The 18,934-nt window shown below is 51.0% G+C and overlaps 1 protein-coding gene across 2 annotated transcripts; it reads right to left on the bottom strand.

The window, feature by feature from the left end:
• Positions 1-485: 485 nt before the first annotated feature.
• LOC146442966 (hematopoietic lineage cell-specific protein-like) lies at positions 486-18,019 on the bottom strand. 2 transcript variants are annotated; one of them, XM_085080409.1, is made up of 15 exons: positions 17,875-18,018; positions 15,569-15,652; positions 14,276-14,349; positions 13,602-13,731; positions 12,260-12,370; positions 11,784-11,838; positions 9,782-9,892; positions 9,029-9,139; positions 8,364-8,419; positions 6,240-6,309; positions 5,869-6,002; positions 5,147-5,254; positions 4,346-4,655; positions 3,545-3,616; positions 486-2,764 (listed from the first exon to the last, which is right to left on the bottom strand). In XM_085080409.1, the coding sequence occupies exons 2-15, from the start codon at positions 15,650-15,652 to the stop codon at positions 2,628-2,630; spliced, it is 1,563 nt and encodes a 520-aa protein (XP_084936535.1). In that variant the 5' UTR covers positions 17,875-18,018; the 3' UTR covers positions 486-2,627. The 2 variants fall into 2 exon arrangements, with proteins under 2 accessions (XP_084936535.1, XP_084936544.1); XM_085080418.1 differs by lacking the exon at positions 5,147-5,254 and having other exon boundaries at positions 17,875-18,019.
• Positions 18,020-18,934: the final 915 nt, after the last annotated feature.

Genomic DNA, 18,934 nt, shown 5'->3' with positions numbered 1-18,934 from the left:
ATTACCAGTGCAGAGAGCTCTGACTCAGTAGGATTGTCACAGAGTGGCAGCACCTCACAGCCACCATGATTCAGGTACCTGCTGGGTGTCACCTTGACATTACCCCGGCCCTGAGGCTGTACCTGAGCATAGGTGCTCAGGCTGGGCAGCCTACTGCCCCACACAGAGGGTTTATTGTGCAAATCTAAAGCTGTTCAGGAAACTTTATCAGAGACCTGAGGCATCTAACTTGGTGTTAGATGCTGGAGATGTTGTCAAAACTGATTTTTGGTCTCCAAGGAACCCTTACAGAGTGTCACAAATAGCTGCTTTGAGGGCTCTTAGCAAAGTGGATTTGTTTTGTTTTGGTTTTTTCGTTTTCTTTTTCCCCTCCTTGTAAGTACCTGGTAAATGATTTTTCACTTTTCCAATGGTGCTTGTCCCATCCTGAGCTGCGTGGGCCTGGCACTGATGGCAAAATGGCAAAATAAAGTTAGGAACAAGGCTACAGGTCCAGGATTCTGTCTTTATTTTCTAGATGCCATGTGCTGAGCTTGGCAGAGGAGATGGTGCAGCTGTGCTACTGCCAGGGAACTCTGTGAAGGCAAATTCATGTGATGCCAGACATGTGCTGGCCCTGAGCATGGCCACAAGCTCTGCCTTGGGGCTGCGCAAGATCTTGAGTGAGGCCCTGTGCAGAACAAGGGCAGTGCCTTGGACTGAAAACCTGGCCTGAGCAGAGGGGCTGTCACACCATCCACCTTCTCTACATGCCTTGGTTTGAAATCTGATGTCTGCTGGGTTTCCCCAGGCTGTCAAGGAGGCGCTGCAGCACTTTGTACATTAGCACAGCAGCTTGCACAGGCCACCCATGGCCTCAGTGCTGCAGTCAGACAGAGAGGTCTCAGCACTGAGCTATGAGCTGGTGGCACTGAACTCACCAGAAATGCTTTGCTTTATGGCCTGAAAAATTTCCCTGTGCAGCTGTTGTGTGTGGTGTGGCTCTGGGTGACAGTGGCTGAGGACTGGCTGGGCACATGGGGCTACTGCCGCTGCCTCAGTCACCTCTTCTGGGGGGGGGTGTGCAGCTGGGTCCAAGCTCAAGTGATTGTGTGGCTGTGGGAGCAATGGCCAAATCTGCAGGTGCGTACATGAGGCACAGCAGTGTCCAACATTGTGGCAGAGCCAGGAGCAGGGGCTCACTGGGGCAAGGGAGATGACACAGGCAGGTCACGCCTGCAGTCACACAGCCTGCATTGGCTGGACCCAAACATGCTTATCTGTAGCTCTGTTACCAAGACATAACCAGCAATAACCAATCTGTTCCCAAAGAAATGCACTGGAGAGTCAGAACTGGCACTAGGAGGCACACAGCCTTGTTGGGAGCAGTTTGCCATTTCTTAGAGCACAACACACGGTGATTTTATTCTTCAGGGAAAGAAATGTTTCTGTAACCCACCTGTTGGGTTGAGCTGTTGCTCCTACCCAGACAGGCTGTGAGCCCCTCAGCCCTAATTGCTACATGCCCTTCTGGGTTCTAAAAAATCATTGAAAAATCCTCAGTCCAGTGTCACTGGAGAGTCTGCCAACTGAACCCCTTTCTCCTCCCTGGAAGGGGACAGCAGGAAACACAGCGGGAACTGCACAAGGAAAACAGACTGTGGAAATTACCTCAGAGAAACAAAAAAACCAAACAAAAACCCCAAAGCCAATCAACCAGAAACCCAAACCAGAAACCTCTGGAAAAATTACATTAAAATTGGTAATTTTTAACCTGAATCTCAATGCACCTTTCCTGTGACAGACAGACACAGCCTGTGGGTTTTCCTGGGATCAAACACTGAGCAGGAAAGCTGCACTCCTGCCCAGGTAGTACAGGCTTGGTCAACTGCTGGATGGTCCAGAACTCAACTGCAAACCACACTGAACTCTTAAAGTTTCAGTGCCACATTGGGAGCCTCTGCACCCACTACTGGCAGTGGCAGTGACTGGGCTGTGCTCCCACAGCCCCTCAGGTGCTGTTCTACTCAGCTGTTCCTGGTTTACTCCTGCTGTGATGGTACCTGCATCTTACAGAGGAACAACTCCCTTAAGGGGCACAAAGACCAGGTTCACATTTTTCTGCTCCATGCTGCAAACATGGCTCATCCTAAAAATGGAAACCCTTCCTGGGAACAAAGGCACTTTTGGCTTTCCCAGTGTTCTTTTCCCTGACCCCTGACTAGGATGAGATCCAGGGCCACAGCAACTGAAGAAGGTCCCACAGCTCACATCTCTTTTGCCTTGCCTGGACTAGATTTGGTATTTCTTTCTGGAATTGCCCCACTGGGAACAGGACACACTCCTGCAGGCTTGCTGGCTGAGAGGTGGGGCAGCCTAGATAGAAGAGATGGGACACATTATATTGTGCTCATTTGCTCTTAAACCATCCCACCTTTCCCACCTGGAAGTGGATGGGAATCAAAATCCTCTTGGGCGTAAGACAAAACATTCCCTCCAACACTGCCAGTTTGCTCCTTGATACTTCTCTGAATACAGATTATTTCTCTGGATACACCAAGCTGAGCCAAATGAAGCTGATAGCATGGAAAAGGCTGAAGCAGAGACAGGCAAAAGTTTGGAAGGAAGCAGTTTGCACAATGCTCATTTCATTGCAGAAGCTTCACATAATTTGCTGGGAAGAGGCCGACTCTGCCATGGCACTGTCCCCGCCACCAGCCTTCATCCACCTTCTCAATGTGTGTGATTGTGTCATCAGGATCAAAAGAAATCTCATCATCTCCATCTGCAAAAATTGTCAAGAAAAGACAGTCACAACACAAAGAGAACCCCAGATGGACTGGGTTCACATTCCTCCTCCCACCTCCCCCAGGCAGGAAAAGACTGAACAAGTACTCTGATAACCCCCAAGAGTTTACCTCACTGAACCCCCATCCAACAGCACAGATAAAGCAGAGAAAGAGCAAGACCTCACAGGAGAAAGATGGAGTTTCTCCGTTCCTGTCCTGGTTTGGGCCAGGACAAGGCTAATTTTTAGCAGTAGCTGGGAGGGGCCATGGCCAAGACATGGAGGTTATTCTATACCACCTCATGTCATGCCAGGGGTTTGGGGAAAGGGACTCGATTCTGAGGAAAATGGGGTTCCTTTGGGTTGAGAAAATGTGGTGGAGGGAGCCATCCAATCTTGTCTATTGTTGGGTGTTTTCCCATGTGAATAATTGAGTAGTATATAATTTTCTTACACTTTTGTTATTAACATTGTTGCTGTTACTATTCGCTTTCTTATTGCTGTTTCCAGTAAATTGTTCTTATCTCAACCTGTGATCTTTGCCCTTTTGTGCCTTCAGTTTGAGAGGGGAAGCAACACTTTTTTTTTACTCAAAGTACTAAATTGGAGAATACCATTCCTAGACCACAACAGTTCCCAGGCCAGGTCTCATTCTGCTTCCCAGGAAGCTGAAACTTACATCACCAAGTCACAATCTTTTCCCCACTGCTGATGTCCCCATTGCTCAGTCTTGGCTGGGGCACAGCACCTTCCCCTAAGCCCTGATGGCAGACCTACCTCCTTGGTAATCGTAGAGAGCCACTGCGCAGATCCCGGCATTCTGCCCCTCATAAATCCCGTCCATGTTCCCTGCAGAATACAGGACAGACAGATGAGACAGGCACTGAAGCAGCCACACAGTCCTGCTCAATGCCACCCTCCAGCCCAGCTTTGGGGAAGCACATCCAAACCCTGTCAATAAGGAGAGGTGCACCACAGCCCAAAGCAACATGTGACTTCTCTTCTTCAAGGAGAGAGGCGGGTCCTGATGTTTCATGCTCCTCTCCCAAGGAAAAGGTTGGGCATAACTCCAACCTCTTCACTTGCCATCTCCAGTACCAGCAAAGTTGGGATGGCAGCACTGACAGGGGCCCATGCAGTTTGCTCCTGTGCTTGGACAAAAGCTATCTGCGCTTCTCACACCAGGAGATTACATCAGACCAGGTCTTAGAAACACCAGCCATGTGAGGAATAGGCTGAACCAGAGGCACCCTCAGCTCCCAGTGCAGCACTGGCAGCCACGTGCCAGGAAATTGCAGCAAGAGCATTGGTCCACATCCAGCTTCTCCCAAAGCTTCTCCTGCCCAGACCCCAATCCAGCAGATCCCTGCTATCTGGTCCAGCACCCCATGCAGCTCACTGGCACCTTAGAGCTGGACAGGGAGTAGGACACAGCCAAATCTCCACCATCTGGAGCTGCAATCCTGACCACAGTAGATTTCAGTATAAAAATTCCCTCTGAACTTTGTCCTGTACATCCAGTGCGGTGAGTGGACAGGTACAAGCTCCCCAAGACATGGGCTCTCCATCAGTACTCACCCAGGTGGGGCTGGCTCTGTCCAGGCTCCTGAGGAAGGATCACCTCATAGTCTTCACCTCCATCTCCTCCAAAGTCATAGGTTGCATCCAGCTTTCCCAGTGGGGCTGGCAGCTCCTCATAGTCAGCACCTCCACTGGTAATGTCACAGTAGTCAGAGGGCTCTGGCAGCTCCTCATAGTCTCCACCAACATCCAAACTTATACGGCAGATGGGCTGACCCTGGCTGGGAACCTTGCACAGCTCTGCACCCATATCTGGTGGCCTTCGTGGCAAAGTGGGTGGTACTTCTTCATTCTCCCTTTTGGCCTCCTGCCATGAGGTAAGAAAGTGACAGGAAAGTCAACTGCAAAGCACCCACCACAGGCAGCTCTTCTCTGACTCCTAGCACCTGACACAAGGCAGCCCCTTTACTGCTGCCAGGACACAAAGGGAGCATCATCCCCTGCACACCAGGGAAACAGCTGAGCTACTTGGGCACTACTTGGGCCATGCTGAACCAGCATGTGGGATTGCTCTGGAGACCCTCAGGGCTCATGTGCTTGAGCTCTGTTCACACTTCACTACAGCCCATGGTTCTACCACTGCACTGACCCACTCCCAGAGCTTGTCCCATGGGGTCAGGTGCTGTGCAGCCATGTCCCATCCCCATCCCAATGCACCCCCTTATCCTTCCAAAGCCTCTCACACACTGTGGCTGTGCTCCACTTCGTCCTGCAGGGCTGCCCATAAAGCACAGCTCCTTTCAGGTGCAGTCCCCTCTGCCTGCTCCCCTTCCCAGCTCTCCCAGGCTGCCCGGGCACCTGCTCTCCTGCTGACACGGGCCAGTCTCCAGCAGTGCTGCTGAGTACTCTTGCTGGCATGGCTGGAGGGGCTGCCTCAGTGTGTTCCTCCTCTCTCGATGGGACTTCCTGCCAGAGAAAAGCTGTCAGACTGCTCACTCCCTTTTCATGAGTCCAGAAAAATGGCTGTTCACATTCCCAACAGAGCAGCTCAGAATATTTTCCTCCACCTACAAACCTGCTCTGGGCCTGGGCACTCACAAGCTGGTGACAATAGCAGGGCAGCCCCGAAGAGGAGCATGTTTGGGAGGGGACTTCACTGTTAACACCCCTCTGCCCTCTGAGTGCAGGAAGTGCACCAGGTGGGCAGGCAGGTAAACACAGGGGTTGGGTGCCCATCTCCAAACATCTCCAGTTTGCTGGGATGCATCCCACATACAGACTGCTGGGATGGCAGTGCTGGGGAGGAGTAACCACACTGTTTGCCAGGCACCGGAGGCAAAAGGAGCTGAGGGTAAAGCACAGGGGCCATGGTTGGGTGCAGGTATGTCCTGATCCGTGTGCTGAAAAGGAAAGTCCAGTGACAACTGTGAAGCTCAGTGGCCATTCTTGGCAGATGCAGGGAAGTAGTTCAGGCAGGAGGTTACCCTCAAGAGACCATATAGAAGGACATGGAGTTGCGTGGCTCTGAGGAAAAGTCTCTCATGAGCCTTGGAGGACATAGCAAAACGGTCCTGGCTCACCTGCTGCCGAGCCACCTGGTGCTCCCGGGCCTGCCGCCTCAGCCGCTCCTCCTCTGCCTGCCTTCTCTCCTCCTCTGCCAACTTGGCCATGTGTTCAAACCGTGACCGCAGGCTGCTGGTGCCACTGGAAGCTCCTGTGAGGACATAGCTGATTGACCCAGCCCTACATCTTCCTTCCACCACCCCAAGCATCCAGACCCAGACCTCTGCCTCTTCCAGAGAAACTTGCAGTATAGCCACCTTCTCCTGCCCTCCAGCACAGGTTAAACCCCCATCCCACCACAGTACACACCTGCCAGCATGCTGCCACAGAGGGACTGTGAGGTCCCTTACAGCTTCCTAAGCCCAGGGCTGGTACTCGGGTGTCTCACCTGCCTCCAGGGGTCTTGTTTTCTCATAGGAGCAGGTGGGAGCTGCCATGTCATCAAAGCCAGCAGCACTCTGCAAGAGGAAGTGAAAGAATTGTTCAGCTTATTGGGCAAGGCCAGTGCTGGGTTTGGGTACTGATGACAGCAAGCTTTGTTCCCAGGTGTGTTTGTCCTCACCTGTACACCTGCCCTGGCCCAGGAGAGGCTGTTGGCTGCAGTCCCCTCTCCTGACACCTCCCTGCCCTGGGGATGTGCCTGCTGCCCCCAGACAAAGACACGGGTGCCCCTGCCTGAGAAGTGGCACTGAGAGCCAGAAAGGTGCTGTGGAACCCAGCGGGGGAGGCTGAGCAGCAGCACAGGACAGCAGGGGTGGGGGCACTCCCTGAACCACAGCAAAGAGCTGGGGTGATGTGTGGCAGGATGCCTGGCCATCTGCCTCTTCCCAAAGCCCAGGGACACTATGCATCCATCCCAGCACTCCCAGTGGCATGAGGCCTGAGAGCACTTTCCTGCTGGATGCACAGCTCTCTCATCTGCAGTGTGCATGCAGTGGCACAAACTGGAAAACCAGCGCCTGTGTGTGAACAGTCAGGAGGTATGGAGAGATGCTGAACCGGGAGTGGTATTAGTGAGGAGGTTGCAGGAAAACCAAAGTGAGATAGAGATGGCTTGAGGGTTTATCTGCTTTCATGAGAAAACTATTTTATGCAAAAAGGAATCAGCAGGTAGGACCCACTTTTCAGCCTGACACTTTACACCAGGTGCTGCCTGCAGGTATCACAACTGGCTGACAATAGTGGCCGACTACCCCTGCAGCCATGGAGCCCTGACAGCAGCTCTTCTCTCCCTGCAGAAAACACACCTGAGCAGGCAAACCAGCCTGCAGGCTCAGAAGCAGGTGTCCACAGGTCACAGCAGAGGCCTGGACATGCTGTGTATATGACAGCATTTGTACTTTGTGTGAGCCTTCGTCTGACACTGAGTGTCCAGAACTTTACCAAAAGGCAGCTCAGGCTGCCTGAGGGTCTGCTACGCTCAGCTCTGGTGCAGTGAATTCAGCATTTCTCCAGCACCTGAGGACCAGGCAATCAGAAACTTAGTTACTCGCCCAAATATCCTAATTTTTACCATGTTTGGTTATGCTTCAGTATTCTCAAAATGCACCAATTCATGTTCACTTTGAGCCAAACAAGAACTGCTTATCTCCTCTCTCCATCCTGCTTCCCAGATGATCCACAGCCCTTTTACCAAGTCCTCATCTGCTTTTGTATCTTGTTTTTGACCACATAGAAGATGTGCCTTTTGTCAGTGCCTCTCCATTTGCTGCTGTTAAATTCACAGAGAGTGCCAATCTCTTCCAAGGGCAGGACAACGTTCCCTCTCTGCTGCTGGCTCAGACTACACATGCAGCACAGACAGGACCATGTGGGTTGTTTCAGCATGTTTATATCCTCCCCTGCTTCCTCAAGCTCCTGAGTACTGTGACGCTGGTGCTGTACCAGGCACAGCACTGTGCCCCACAGCAGGGAAAGTAAGTTTCAGGGAAGACACCCTCACTGCCTCTTCCAAATGCCCCAAAGCCCCAGGACTTGCATATTTTAGGCTATTAACATCCGTGGAGGTCATCACCCAGTGGCAGGACCCCCTTTGCTGACCAAGCCTTCAGGGCAGCCTGGAAACCACAGAATTAATCCCAGTGCCTGAGTTGTGACTGTAGATGAGGCTTTGCCTGGTGTAAGCCCAAACAGAAAACCCAAACCAGCCAACTGGGTGACCTCATGCATGGCAGATTGATCTATGCCAATCCCATCCCTGCTGGGGTTTGTCAAGGTGTGCAGGAAGATTTAGCACCTGAACAGACCATGAGCCACTCTTAGATAGGAGTGAAAAACCTGCAGAAGGTAACAAACAGCAGAAAAGTAGGGAGTTACAGACAGTGCCATGAGGAATTCCCTGCATTATAGTCTCCCCAGGCTGCATCCCTCTGCACCCTCTGGTATTTTACACTCGGCCAGTTCCCTTTTGCCACACTGAGCACTGGGATCTCACCTCCACCTGGGGAATCTCTTTCAGCTGGGCAAAAAGCAGTGATTAGGAGGAAGCAATTGCAGCCTGCAGCAGTCTTACCTTATCCACTCTATCCTTCTGGACCCCATAACGGCCTCCAAACCCTTTGGCATAGTCTGTATGGAAAAAATGTTATTTTATAGTATTTTATATTCTGTGTATACCTCTGACTTCAGTATGCCGTGACCAGTGAAATGAGTTTGTATGTGTTATCTTTAGTTAGTTCCATATTGATGAGATACAGATAAAGCTAAGTGCTCTGGACAGTAGCTTTTAGGACTAATCACTCTGTCCTTTCAGCTAGAGGGCACAGGTATGCAGGGCTGTAGCTGCCAAACCTGAGTCCAAGGCACAGGGGTGAGAGGCCAGTCACCCCACTGGAGTGGAGCATGAAGTCAAACATGCTGCACCCAAGGAATTCCTGGGATCTGCTCTGCCTCATTCCTCTGTGCTCCTCTTTACAATGAGCTTAGGGTTAGGAATGTCCCCCACAGAGAAAGCACAGCAGAGTCTGGGAATCCTGATTCAGGGACTCATATTCCATGTCCCCCACTGATCTTAGCACACACCTACTCTGCCCTTGAGCTTTGGGGTCCGCTGTGTCTCTGCTGCTCTGCAATGTACTGAACACATTCTGTTTTCAGCAGCTGGATCTCTTACTATAAACCACAAGCTCTAGGTCTGTATGTGCTCCAAGGAAGCTGCTACCACCACCATTGCCTGACCTGTTTGGGATGCGTGGGGTTGCACTTCCTCCTGATGGTCCCAGCCAAGGGCATTCTTGTCCTGACGATCCTTCTGGACCCCAAATTTCCCACCAAAGCCCATAGAATAGTCTTCAGCCACAGGGATCCAGATCAGGCCATGGAAGAGAACAGTCAAGGGAGGGAAGGAGACAAGTGGCAGCAATGTGAGTTCAGGCTGTTTTCACAGGTTTTTCGTGCCCAGGACTTAGAGATAGACATGGAACAAAGCCAGATTTCCCCACTGGTGCCACAGCAACAGCCCTCCCTCCTCCCTGGGATATGTCACCTGCTATTAGCACCTTTCTGGGCTTCCCCTTCACTCTTCCTTTGGTGATATGCTGTCCAAGAGATCCCTATGCCCACAGAACTCTTCTGCTCCTGTTCCTTTAGCCTGAAGTCTTTCCAGCAGCCACGCACTGTGCAATGGCTTTCCTCTTCTGACCCATTCCCTTGCTGCAAGTAGTGGGCATCCAACAGCTCCCTGTAGCTCTTGCACTATTCATGCAGCAGATTCCAAAAGCCCTGCACAGTATCCCATAGTCCCAGTGGGCACAATCCCCAGCTCCAACCCTGACACTGCCTGCTTCCCAAGCTCAGCTAGCTCCCCCAGCTCCCCCATCTCCTCCAGCACCCCCAGCCCCTCCAGCTCACCCAGCTCCCTCAGTTTCCCCTGCTCCCCCAGATCTCCCACCTCACCCAGCTACCCCAGCTCACCAGGCTGCCATGGCTCACCTTTCTGAGAGTCATGCTTCTCTGTCTGGCTCTTGTAGTCAAATCCCACAGCTGCTTTGTCCACCTTATCCCTTTCCACTCCATAACGACCACCAAAGCCCTTGGAGTAATCTGAAGTGGTGTACAGAGTCAAATGCTGCCTCCAGCATGGGGCTGGTGAGGAGAGGATGGGGACCAGCACTGGGAAGGGCCACCAGGCAGAAGGGACAGCAGCAGAGATTATGGAAAACATGACAGAAAGTGAAGGATTGGAGGGGACAAAGTGGATGGCAGGGAGCACCATGGATGAGAGCCCACAGGAGTGGGGGCACAAGGCAAATGTGGGTCAGGGCACCAGGAGACACAGCAGACCAGGAGGAAAGGAAGAAAACAGATGTGCCAAGAACAGTGGGAGCTCAGTCACCCACAAAGGTAAAGCCAAGCAGGACCTGGGCACTGACAGCTGGGACATCACTCTCTCACCCACCTCCAGAGCCAGGATTTCAGCCTGTGGTCTGCCAGCCTTGGGAAAGAGCTGTGAGTAAGTACAGTGAGCCTTGGAAGTAGTACTAGAATGGCAAAAGGGCTCATGTTTGCTATACTGGGATCTCAGCTTCCACAAGGAAGCACCTGATCCTGGGGACTGCCACCAAGGCTGAACCCCCTTTCTGCAGACATGCTCCCATTCTTCTCACTGGCATTGCGTGAGAGCACAGCACAGCTGCCTTGGGCCTCTCTTTTTCCTTCTCCAAACTAATGACCCATTAATGGCTTCAACCCCATTCAGCTGTGTTCTAAGGACCACCTGGTTATTCCTGGCTGATTCCTGAGACATTGCAGCCTCCAGCCTGACTCCTGGCTGTACAGACTCCTCATTTCAGACACCTGCTGGCTTAGTGTCCAAATCCTGCTCTTCAGGAGTAAATCAGAGTCACCCTTCCCTGTTCCCTGATGCTATTCTCCCAGGTTTGCATTTCACAGGACTGAGCTAAGGCTTCTCCAACAACTTCAGCTGTACAATCCATGGAGACTGTGATCTAGAGAAATACACATAAGAACATTTCATATTCCAGAATGGATCTCTGTTTCATAAAAGCTCCGTCATTTAATGTGTAAGTCCTAAGAATTCTTAAACTTATTGTCACTAAACTATTATCTACCCATAGGGCTGTTATGAAATGGTTCTTTAAGAGAGCTGTTTTTGATAAACATAGATTTTATGACTGTTACCTTGCTGCTGAAGCTTCCAGCATGGGCACATTTTTATGAGAAGCAATCAAAACATCCTATTTATGACATTTCTATTTCCTGAGCAATTTCTGTGGTTTCACACAGCCTGATGAATTTCTATGTCTACATTAATATGTTAATGTAGCACAACTGCATGTGATTCATTAAGATCAACCAAGAATGCCTCAAACCACTTCCCTTCTTTTATAGTTTCCTCTTAAAGGAACCTGATTCAGTTCTTTCCTTGGTAATTCAGTATTCCTCACATTTACCTGAAACAGCAACAGACCATGCTCTTTCATCTTCTCCTGAGTGCAGAATATTTCAAATACAATTTGTTTCGATTCTTGCACTGTTTTTTGAATTATCTGCAGAATTCTGCAGAAGTTTGGATACGCTATGGGGTTTTGTTTCCATATCCATTGCTGTACCTTTTCCTACAGAGTTGCTTTTCCAGCAATCATTTCTCAAGTGCTACAGTGCTTGGGCTTCCTCTGGAGCAGTTCTAAGAAGGGCTTTGAGAGGAGAGGGAGCACCAGCCATCCATCACAGGGTGGGGTTGTCTCCTCTGCTCAGCCAGGATGGGGTTTCTACCAAAGCAAAGCACAGAGACAAGCAGGATGTATGATATGAGGATGGTGACAGGACACTGTGGGCCACAAGGGCGATGGACTGCGAAGAGGAATCTGAAACAAATGACAGGAGACTGTGCCACAGTCAACAGCATGGGATACTGGGACCAGAAAAGAAGCTGGGCAAAGGGTCAAGGGGCCACATGTACCCACAGACTTGCCTTTCTGGGACGAGTGTTTCTCCACCTCACCCTTGTATTCAAAGCCCAGTGCCGACTGGAACGAGAAGGGGAGGACTGTCAATCATCCTGAGGACCAAGACGAGTCTCAGCCTCTCTCCCCTGGGGCCAGGCTGTTACCTGCTCCCTGTCTTGTGCTGCAGAATGCAGGGGCAAACACCCCAGCTCCGCCCCCCCCCAAGGCAAACACCACAAACACCTGGACAAACAGTGTTCTGCCTGGATGGGACAGGCCCACCATATCAATGCATACCAGCTACCTCCACAAGTGTTCCACTTGTCATCAGTCATCAGTCACTGCCCTGCAAACAGGTGACCTGTGCTTCAGCAAGACCATGGCACATGGCACACCCTGCACACCTGGAGCTTTGAAAACTAAGCCACAATCTGGCCTGCAACAGTGCTTTAGGAGCAGCACAGGTCACAGGTACATATTTATGCAGCACTGTCCAACATACCTTGTCAGCTCGGTCCCGCTGCACTCCAAACTTGCCGCCAAAGCCCTGGGCTGCATCTGTCTGGGAGGAGTGCTTCTCAACATCAGCAATGTATTCGTGTCCTACTGCGCACTGAGAGGAGAGACAGTGTGACATGAGCATCCATGGTGGACAGACAGAGGGACTACAGCTGCTTCGACATGCTGCCAGCACACTCGCAGCCACGGTGTAACAGGTCCAAGCTGTAACAGGTCCAAGCTGACTGTGCTGATGGTGGCCATGCCCTCCACGTGGTCTTTGCCTGCACCTGCTCTGCTCTGAAGCCTGGGAGAAGCCTCAAGGGCTGTCATCTCACAAACCGTCCCCACTGCCTTCTCACTAAGCAAAGTGTGGGATGATGAATACCAGCTGCTCTCAAAGGCTGGTGGAGTTGCATGGTGGATAATCACAGGGGAAACAAGAGAAAAGTGCAGATAAGCACACACAGCCGAGAACTCCAGGCAGAGGTCTGGCACCCACTCCCTGTTTCTGTATCTGACAGTGAGGGCCAGCAACCTGGCCACAGGTCAGGCCAGGATCCCTGCTCTCCCTGCTGGAGGTGCAGTGGCCAGGAACCACAGACACTCTAGGCCAAAGTGGAGCAGCTGTGTTCAGACTACTGGACCAGACTGAAGGTGTTTTAGTTGAGCAGCTTCTTGGCCTTTGTCCAGTTTCACTAGGATGCTGCAAGTGTTCAGCTTCTGGCCCTTCTGCTGAGGAGTGTGTGCAGTTCCTGACTACCACACCTCTGGCAGGGAGAGCAGGGAATTTTTCAGGACAGTCTGTTTCTCACCCTGCCATCCTGGTATTGTTCAATCCCACAGTGGCCACACCTACTGAACTCTACTGCAATCTAATAATCTCACTTCTGAAAAAGAAGTATTAAGTGCTGAAAGGTGCAGGAAAAAGCATGATGAGGATGATTATCACAAAACACAGACCAGATCTGATGTCTAGGGCTTTATCTTGAGGAGATACAAGGTCTGTAATGCAGAATATGAGCAGGGAATTATTATACATTAGTTCTCCAAGCACAAGTAGGGAGGCACCAGATTTATTTGTTTTGCAGCAGGCTTGAACAGCCACCAAAAGTCCTTCACAGCTGAAGGTAGCATTACAAAGAAGTGATAGAGATGAGTTATATAAATGAATTCAAACAGATCCTCGAGACAGATTATGGGCTAGCTGGATGTGTGTGAATCTGAGCAGCCATGCAAACTCCATTCTCTCCCTTCAGGGTCAGGCCAGAAAATAGGGATGCCCCTTCCTTTATGAGAAAAGCACTTTTCCACTGTGGCTCAAGGAAGCCTTCCACAGCTGTTACCTTATCCATTCGGTCCCGCTCTGTTCCAAATTTGCCCCCATAGCCATAGGACGCCTTGGGGCCAGTCTCCAGCTCCTTCTTCTTGATGACCTCATGCTCCTCTGATACCTTGTTCCTCAGCTGATGTATGCTGGAGACAGAGACAGGGCAGCTCAGTGTGGGATTTTGCAGAACCATGCAGCTCCCCTGGGTGCCAGGCACTGCGCTGTGCCTGAGAGGGCATCCCAGGATCTGCCAAGGGACCAGAGTAATGAGTTGAGGGGGGACATCCAGCCCCTCTCCTGCAACCCCGTTCAGGGATTCACCCCGGCTTTCTCGGGACCCCACACATTCCTTTTTCTGCGTGCTGCACTGGGCACACTGTGGGGCTGCGCTGGGCTGTCCCGAGGGAGCTGCTGCCGTGGATCAGACCCGGGCAGGGAAAGGGCGGGGAAGCCTTTGCACCCGGAGCAGCCCCATGCGCAGGTATTCGCGCTGATCGTCCGCAGCGCTCGGGATGGCACGCTAGCGAGGAGCCGCAAGATAGCGGCCCGAGAGCCCTCCCGGCCCCGCCGCGAACCCCAGCCCCGCTCGTCCTGCCGCAGGGCCGTGCCCCACCGCCAGCAGGGCTCGTTCTTTGCCAGCAGGGCTGATCTCCCAAGTCTCGCGGTCCCGGTTCGCCCCGCCGCACTCACTCGATGTGCCCGGCGCGGCCGGAGCCCTCGATGGTTTTGGCTCCCCAGCGCTGCTCCCGCTCGGAGATGTCGTTCTGCGGGGCGAACCGCGGCCGTCAGCCCCCGGCCCGCATGGGGCTCAGTGCCGCTCCGTCGGACCAGGCACTGCCCAGGGGTCCCGGCACCCCATCCCGCCGGCCGCCGACGCCCCGGAGGGCAGCGCCGGGCCGGGGTCCGACCCACTCCACAGAGCCGAGGTGACAGCAGGAATCTGCGGAATTCACTGTTCGGGAAAATACTGGAGAAACCTCAGTGACCTCAGCCCTCAGCCTCAGCCCTCGGGCCTGGCTATCGCGGCCTTATTTTGTAGCTTTGTGGAAGGTCTGGATGTACATTCGATAAAGTGAAGCATCTGTAAAGTCTTGGCTAATATACAGTAAAGCTGAAAATAGGTATATATGAAATAGAAATGAAAAAAATAGTATAAAGTCTTATTCTGTTCAGGCTTAGTTTGAATGCTTCCACAAATAGAAGAAATTAAGTAAGAAAAAAACCTGGACAGTGTAGATTTTTCCTAAAACATTAATAACTTGAAACTATGAGAAGGGAATTTGGTTTTCTGTCCCAAACTAGAATTTCTTACTGGAAGTAACTCTGCAAGACTGAATCTCAAAAACACAGGACTGTTGTCTAACAGGGGAGGCTTATTAGGAAACTAATAGAGAACCAAATGGAAAATGTATGAATGAATGCAGAGGGTTCCCCAGGCCAAGGTCTTCTGCTCTCTCACCAGCTCACTCAGAGTCAGACTAGATAGAAAACAAGAGTGTTAGAGGCACAGAGCTGCACCTGCACAAGCTGACTGTAAATAGAGTAGGATTTTCCATCTGGAAAAATAAATGAGGGAAATCCTGGATCCTGTGCAGTTACAAGCAGTGTGGGACAGAGCAAATGTAAGTGTTCGCTGTGTCTTGTAACATTAGTTGTGGGGTGGACACGGGAAGTTACCAGAGAGCAGGTTTAAAAAACCCTGCATATTCCATACTCCTTAAGTGTCATTACTTGTGGTCAGACATGGTGGGGATGCACTGATGTGGGAATTTCTGGAGATTAACCTGGAGATGGGTCAGAAGTGGCTCAGACAGGTGACCTGACAGTACCTGTGACTGGCTGGCGGAACTCGGTTGATCCTGCCCTGCCAGTGGTGCTGCATGCTGTGCTGAACCCTGAGCCCTGGCCCAGCTGAGCAGCAAGTGCCCAGGGCCAGGAACTCTTCACACCACCAGTATAAGAGTTACCACACCAGACACTCACCACAAAATCAGGGTCTGTGTCCCAGTCGTCTCCCTGAGCCTCCACCTTCACTGACACGTTGTGTCCCACAACTGCTTTCCACATCTGTAACAGAAGGACGTGGTGTTGCCCAGGGTGGCCATGCATGGCCACAGTTGGCTCACACACAATCACACAGAACTTGGGCTAGAAGGGGCCCTTGCAGGCCACGTGTTCTCACACATCTGGTCCTCATACAGCACAGGGCACCCCAAAATAGCTACTCCTGAGCCCCAGCACATCTTACAGCAAAACACACAGGGAGCGTAGGTGTAAACCACAGCTTTCATGCACCCTGACTCTGCAGTTAGAACACACACCTTATTATAATGTAAATGAACGCTGGCATCCAATTACCAGATTCTGCTTTTCCAACATATATTAATTTTCTATGCTGTGGGAGGCTGTTCCCTGCATTAACCCTCTTATTAGCACGATTGCACAAACAACTGTGGCATGCTCCAACACCATGACACTGTGCTGCTGGAACTGAGATGGACTCATCAAGCCTCTTGTCTGTTTTTCAACCTTTTAATCTCTGCCCAGTAGCCTAGAGAAGGGTCAGAGCAAGGCTGGACAGTGGTGTGACAGAGCTGGTGCTGTGTGGTGTTCACGTCTGTCACATGGAGAAAATGGGAAATGGGGCTAAAAGCACTGAGGGTGTGCGGCTAAACTGGCTGAGGCTGCGGTGGAACTGCTCCTGCAGGCCTGGAGGAAGTGATGGGCCCAGGAAGAGGAAGTTAAAAGTAATGTGCAATCTAAAACCCCTGCGTTTTCATTTTCAAGGTGACTGTGAAAAAAAGATGATGAAAAAGCTTCCTCCAAAGAACTGAGTTTTTACAAAATGGGGAAGAGCAAAAGATGAGTTGGCTGCCCCTACAACCCAGAGCAGGCACTCTCATCAGAGCCCCAGCCCTTCATATCTCACCCTGTTTACTGCCTGCAGTGTTGGGGAACCCAAAGCTGTTCTCTGTGTTGCCCAAAGCAGCTTTTCTGTGGGGTAGAAGGATGGGAGAGAATGTGCAGGAAAGAGTCAGCTGAGCCCTGTTCTCCATCACACCAAGCTATGACCAAATCAACAGGAACAAAGAGATCTCCTGTGTGCTGGATCCTCAGTTAACAGCAACTTTTACCATGTGCTGCTCAAGTGTGCTAACCCCTCACTCCCACGGCTGTATGGAAGTCTCAGACAGCCCTGAACACTTGAGGCAGTTGCCCTCTGTGCAAGCAAAATGTTTATGCTGAGTAATTAAATAATTCTCTGTTTATGCTGAGTAATTAACTGTCCCACATCAAAAGCTGTTTAAGTGGATAACCCTCCGGTTTAGTGCAGCACACTGCTCAGTTTCAAGCTGTGCTTTCCAGCTGAGTTTCAAGTTGTCCTTTTCAGAGAACCAGCACTGTAAGACCAGGGAGCGAAGAGAACAGAAACCAAATGAGCACAGCAGAGATGATTCTTTATTTTGTTAAACAAAGGCCAGGTAGTCAGCTAAGGGAGGAGATGAAGGGCTAAGGCTGATATACAGTGAAGACCTTGTTTTAGGCCTTCTCTAGGTGCCTTAGGACCACAGCAGGTCTGTAACATTCCCCACTGACAGCAATCCTGTGCCAAGCTGGAAACAGCAAAATGCAATTAGCAGCAGGGGAAGCAGGAAGGCTCACATGGACAACACAGCCCAATCTAATACCACCTTTATTCTCCATTTCCCCTCCCTAGTTTATTGGCATCTCTCATGCCGAAGATTTTTACTTTATGGCTCATTTTTGTAAAGCATAAACCAGCAGCAATATCCAGCTAGCATAGGGCTGCTTGTCATCAGGGCCGCTGATTTGAGCTCAAGTAAGATGGTTCAAGGTTTTAAATGTTGCTGTAAATGGTTCTTGACCACCCATTCTCTGAAGCCACCTGCTATGCATTGTGGGAACCATGACAAACTGCAGGCTGTAATCTCATTATGAGGCTCTGGACACTGTCCAGATGAGAAATATCAGCCAGGGTACTATCTCAACCCATTTTTTGTCCCATTTTGCTCTGGGAAAACATTCATTACAGCACAAATATAGGGCTACCACACAGCACAGTCGTGCCAGTGGATTTGGAAAAGTGGTTCTCTAGAGTCTCTAACACAAGGACAAGAATGATGACAGGACAACAGCCTGAGAAGCAAATGCTGAGCATTATCCACTTAAACATGCTTGGTCAGGAAGGAGTTGTCTTTGCCCACCAAACACTACACCTGTAGTCATTTCTCACTTTCCACTCCCAAAACCGTCTCAAGTTTTCTTACCTTTAAAGGCTCACCCGTTCCTGCTGGCAAACTTGCTGCTTTTTGCTCAAGCACCTGCTGCAAGCGACAGCTTTGGGCCTGTGTCTGCTCTGAGTTCCTGTTTTAACTTCAGCTCTTTTCACTTCCTGCATCCCAGCCCCCAGCTCTGCTCAAGTCATGAGTCTGAGAACTGGTCCCAGTGCTGCAGGTCCCCTGCAGGCTGCCTCTGCTCTGAGACACCAATACAGCACAAACCCAGCAGTTCCCCCATCAGCACAGGGGAGCCCATTAGGTCCCAGCACACCTTGTGTTTTAAAGAAGACTCTCAAATGGGTGTAAAAACCAAAGTTCTGGTGGAGGCACAAATGCTGGAGCCAGGTATTAATGACTTGAGCATGCCTTTTACTTTCAGTATCTCTCACCATTACATGGAGGATTGAGGGCAACACTAACTGTGCTCCTGAACCTTTTCCTGTTCTGCCCAGGGCCCTGAAAACTCCTTTGATCAACCTTGGACTTCTTGTTGCACCACCACCAGTAGCCACATGAAAGAACCAGAGTGGGCACAGTCCAAAGACTGCACTGAACTTAGTCAGTCATCTGGTGACATCCCAGTTTCAGGCTCCTGGGAGGCAAGTCTAGCACTTGGGTGCTTTCATTCTGCTCAGGAGTGACTCAACTGTGACTGTACCCCTCTGTTTCTCCTCAGCACTGGCCATTTTAATGCAGCTCTCATTATGAGGGGTGGGTTGATCAGTCCTTGGTGAGGGCACCACCATAAGTTCCTTTTCTTCTATCTCATCATGTGCTTTGTCTGCCTTTCCCACATCCTCACACCTGTAATGGGAGCTGAGAGGGCCAGGAGGGTCTCCCTTACAGCTCCATGCAGTAACTTGTATCCACTCCTCCCTATCCCACGATGTTGCCTTCCTCCTGGCACAAAACCAGACCCTGTCTCAGCCTCAGTGGTGGTGCTGAATTGGCATGAGTGTCCCAGTGATGACAGAACACAGCTTCATTGGTTGATCTCCTTCTCAGGCTCTATTGAAGATAGATCAAAAATCAAGGTGGGACAGGTCCA

Source organism: Lichenostomus cassidix, chromosome 1Aa, assembly GCF_008360975.1.
Source record: "Lichenostomus cassidix isolate B80296 chromosome 1Aa, HeHo_3.0, whole genome shotgun sequence".
Classification (NCBI taxonomy): Eukaryota; Metazoa; Chordata; class Aves; order Passeriformes; family Meliphagidae; genus Lichenostomus; species Lichenostomus cassidix.
The sequence above is the reverse complement of the archived record's forward strand: the minus strand, read 5'-3'. Positions and strand labels throughout refer to the sequence as shown.

Coding starts and splice junctions, on each gene's coding strand:
- LOC146442966 (XM_085080409.1), bottom strand. CDS start 15,652: ATGTGGAAAGCAGTTGTGGGACACAACGTGTCAGTGAAGGTGGAGGCT. Junction 14,350..15,568: donor ACACAGACCCTGATTTTGTG/GTGAGTGTCTGG, acceptor TTCGCCCCGCAG/AACGACATCTCCGAGCGGGA. Junction 12,371..13,601: donor AGCGGGACCGAATGGATAAG/GTAACAGCTGTG, acceptor CTCTCCTCTCAG/TGCGCAGTAGGACACGAATA.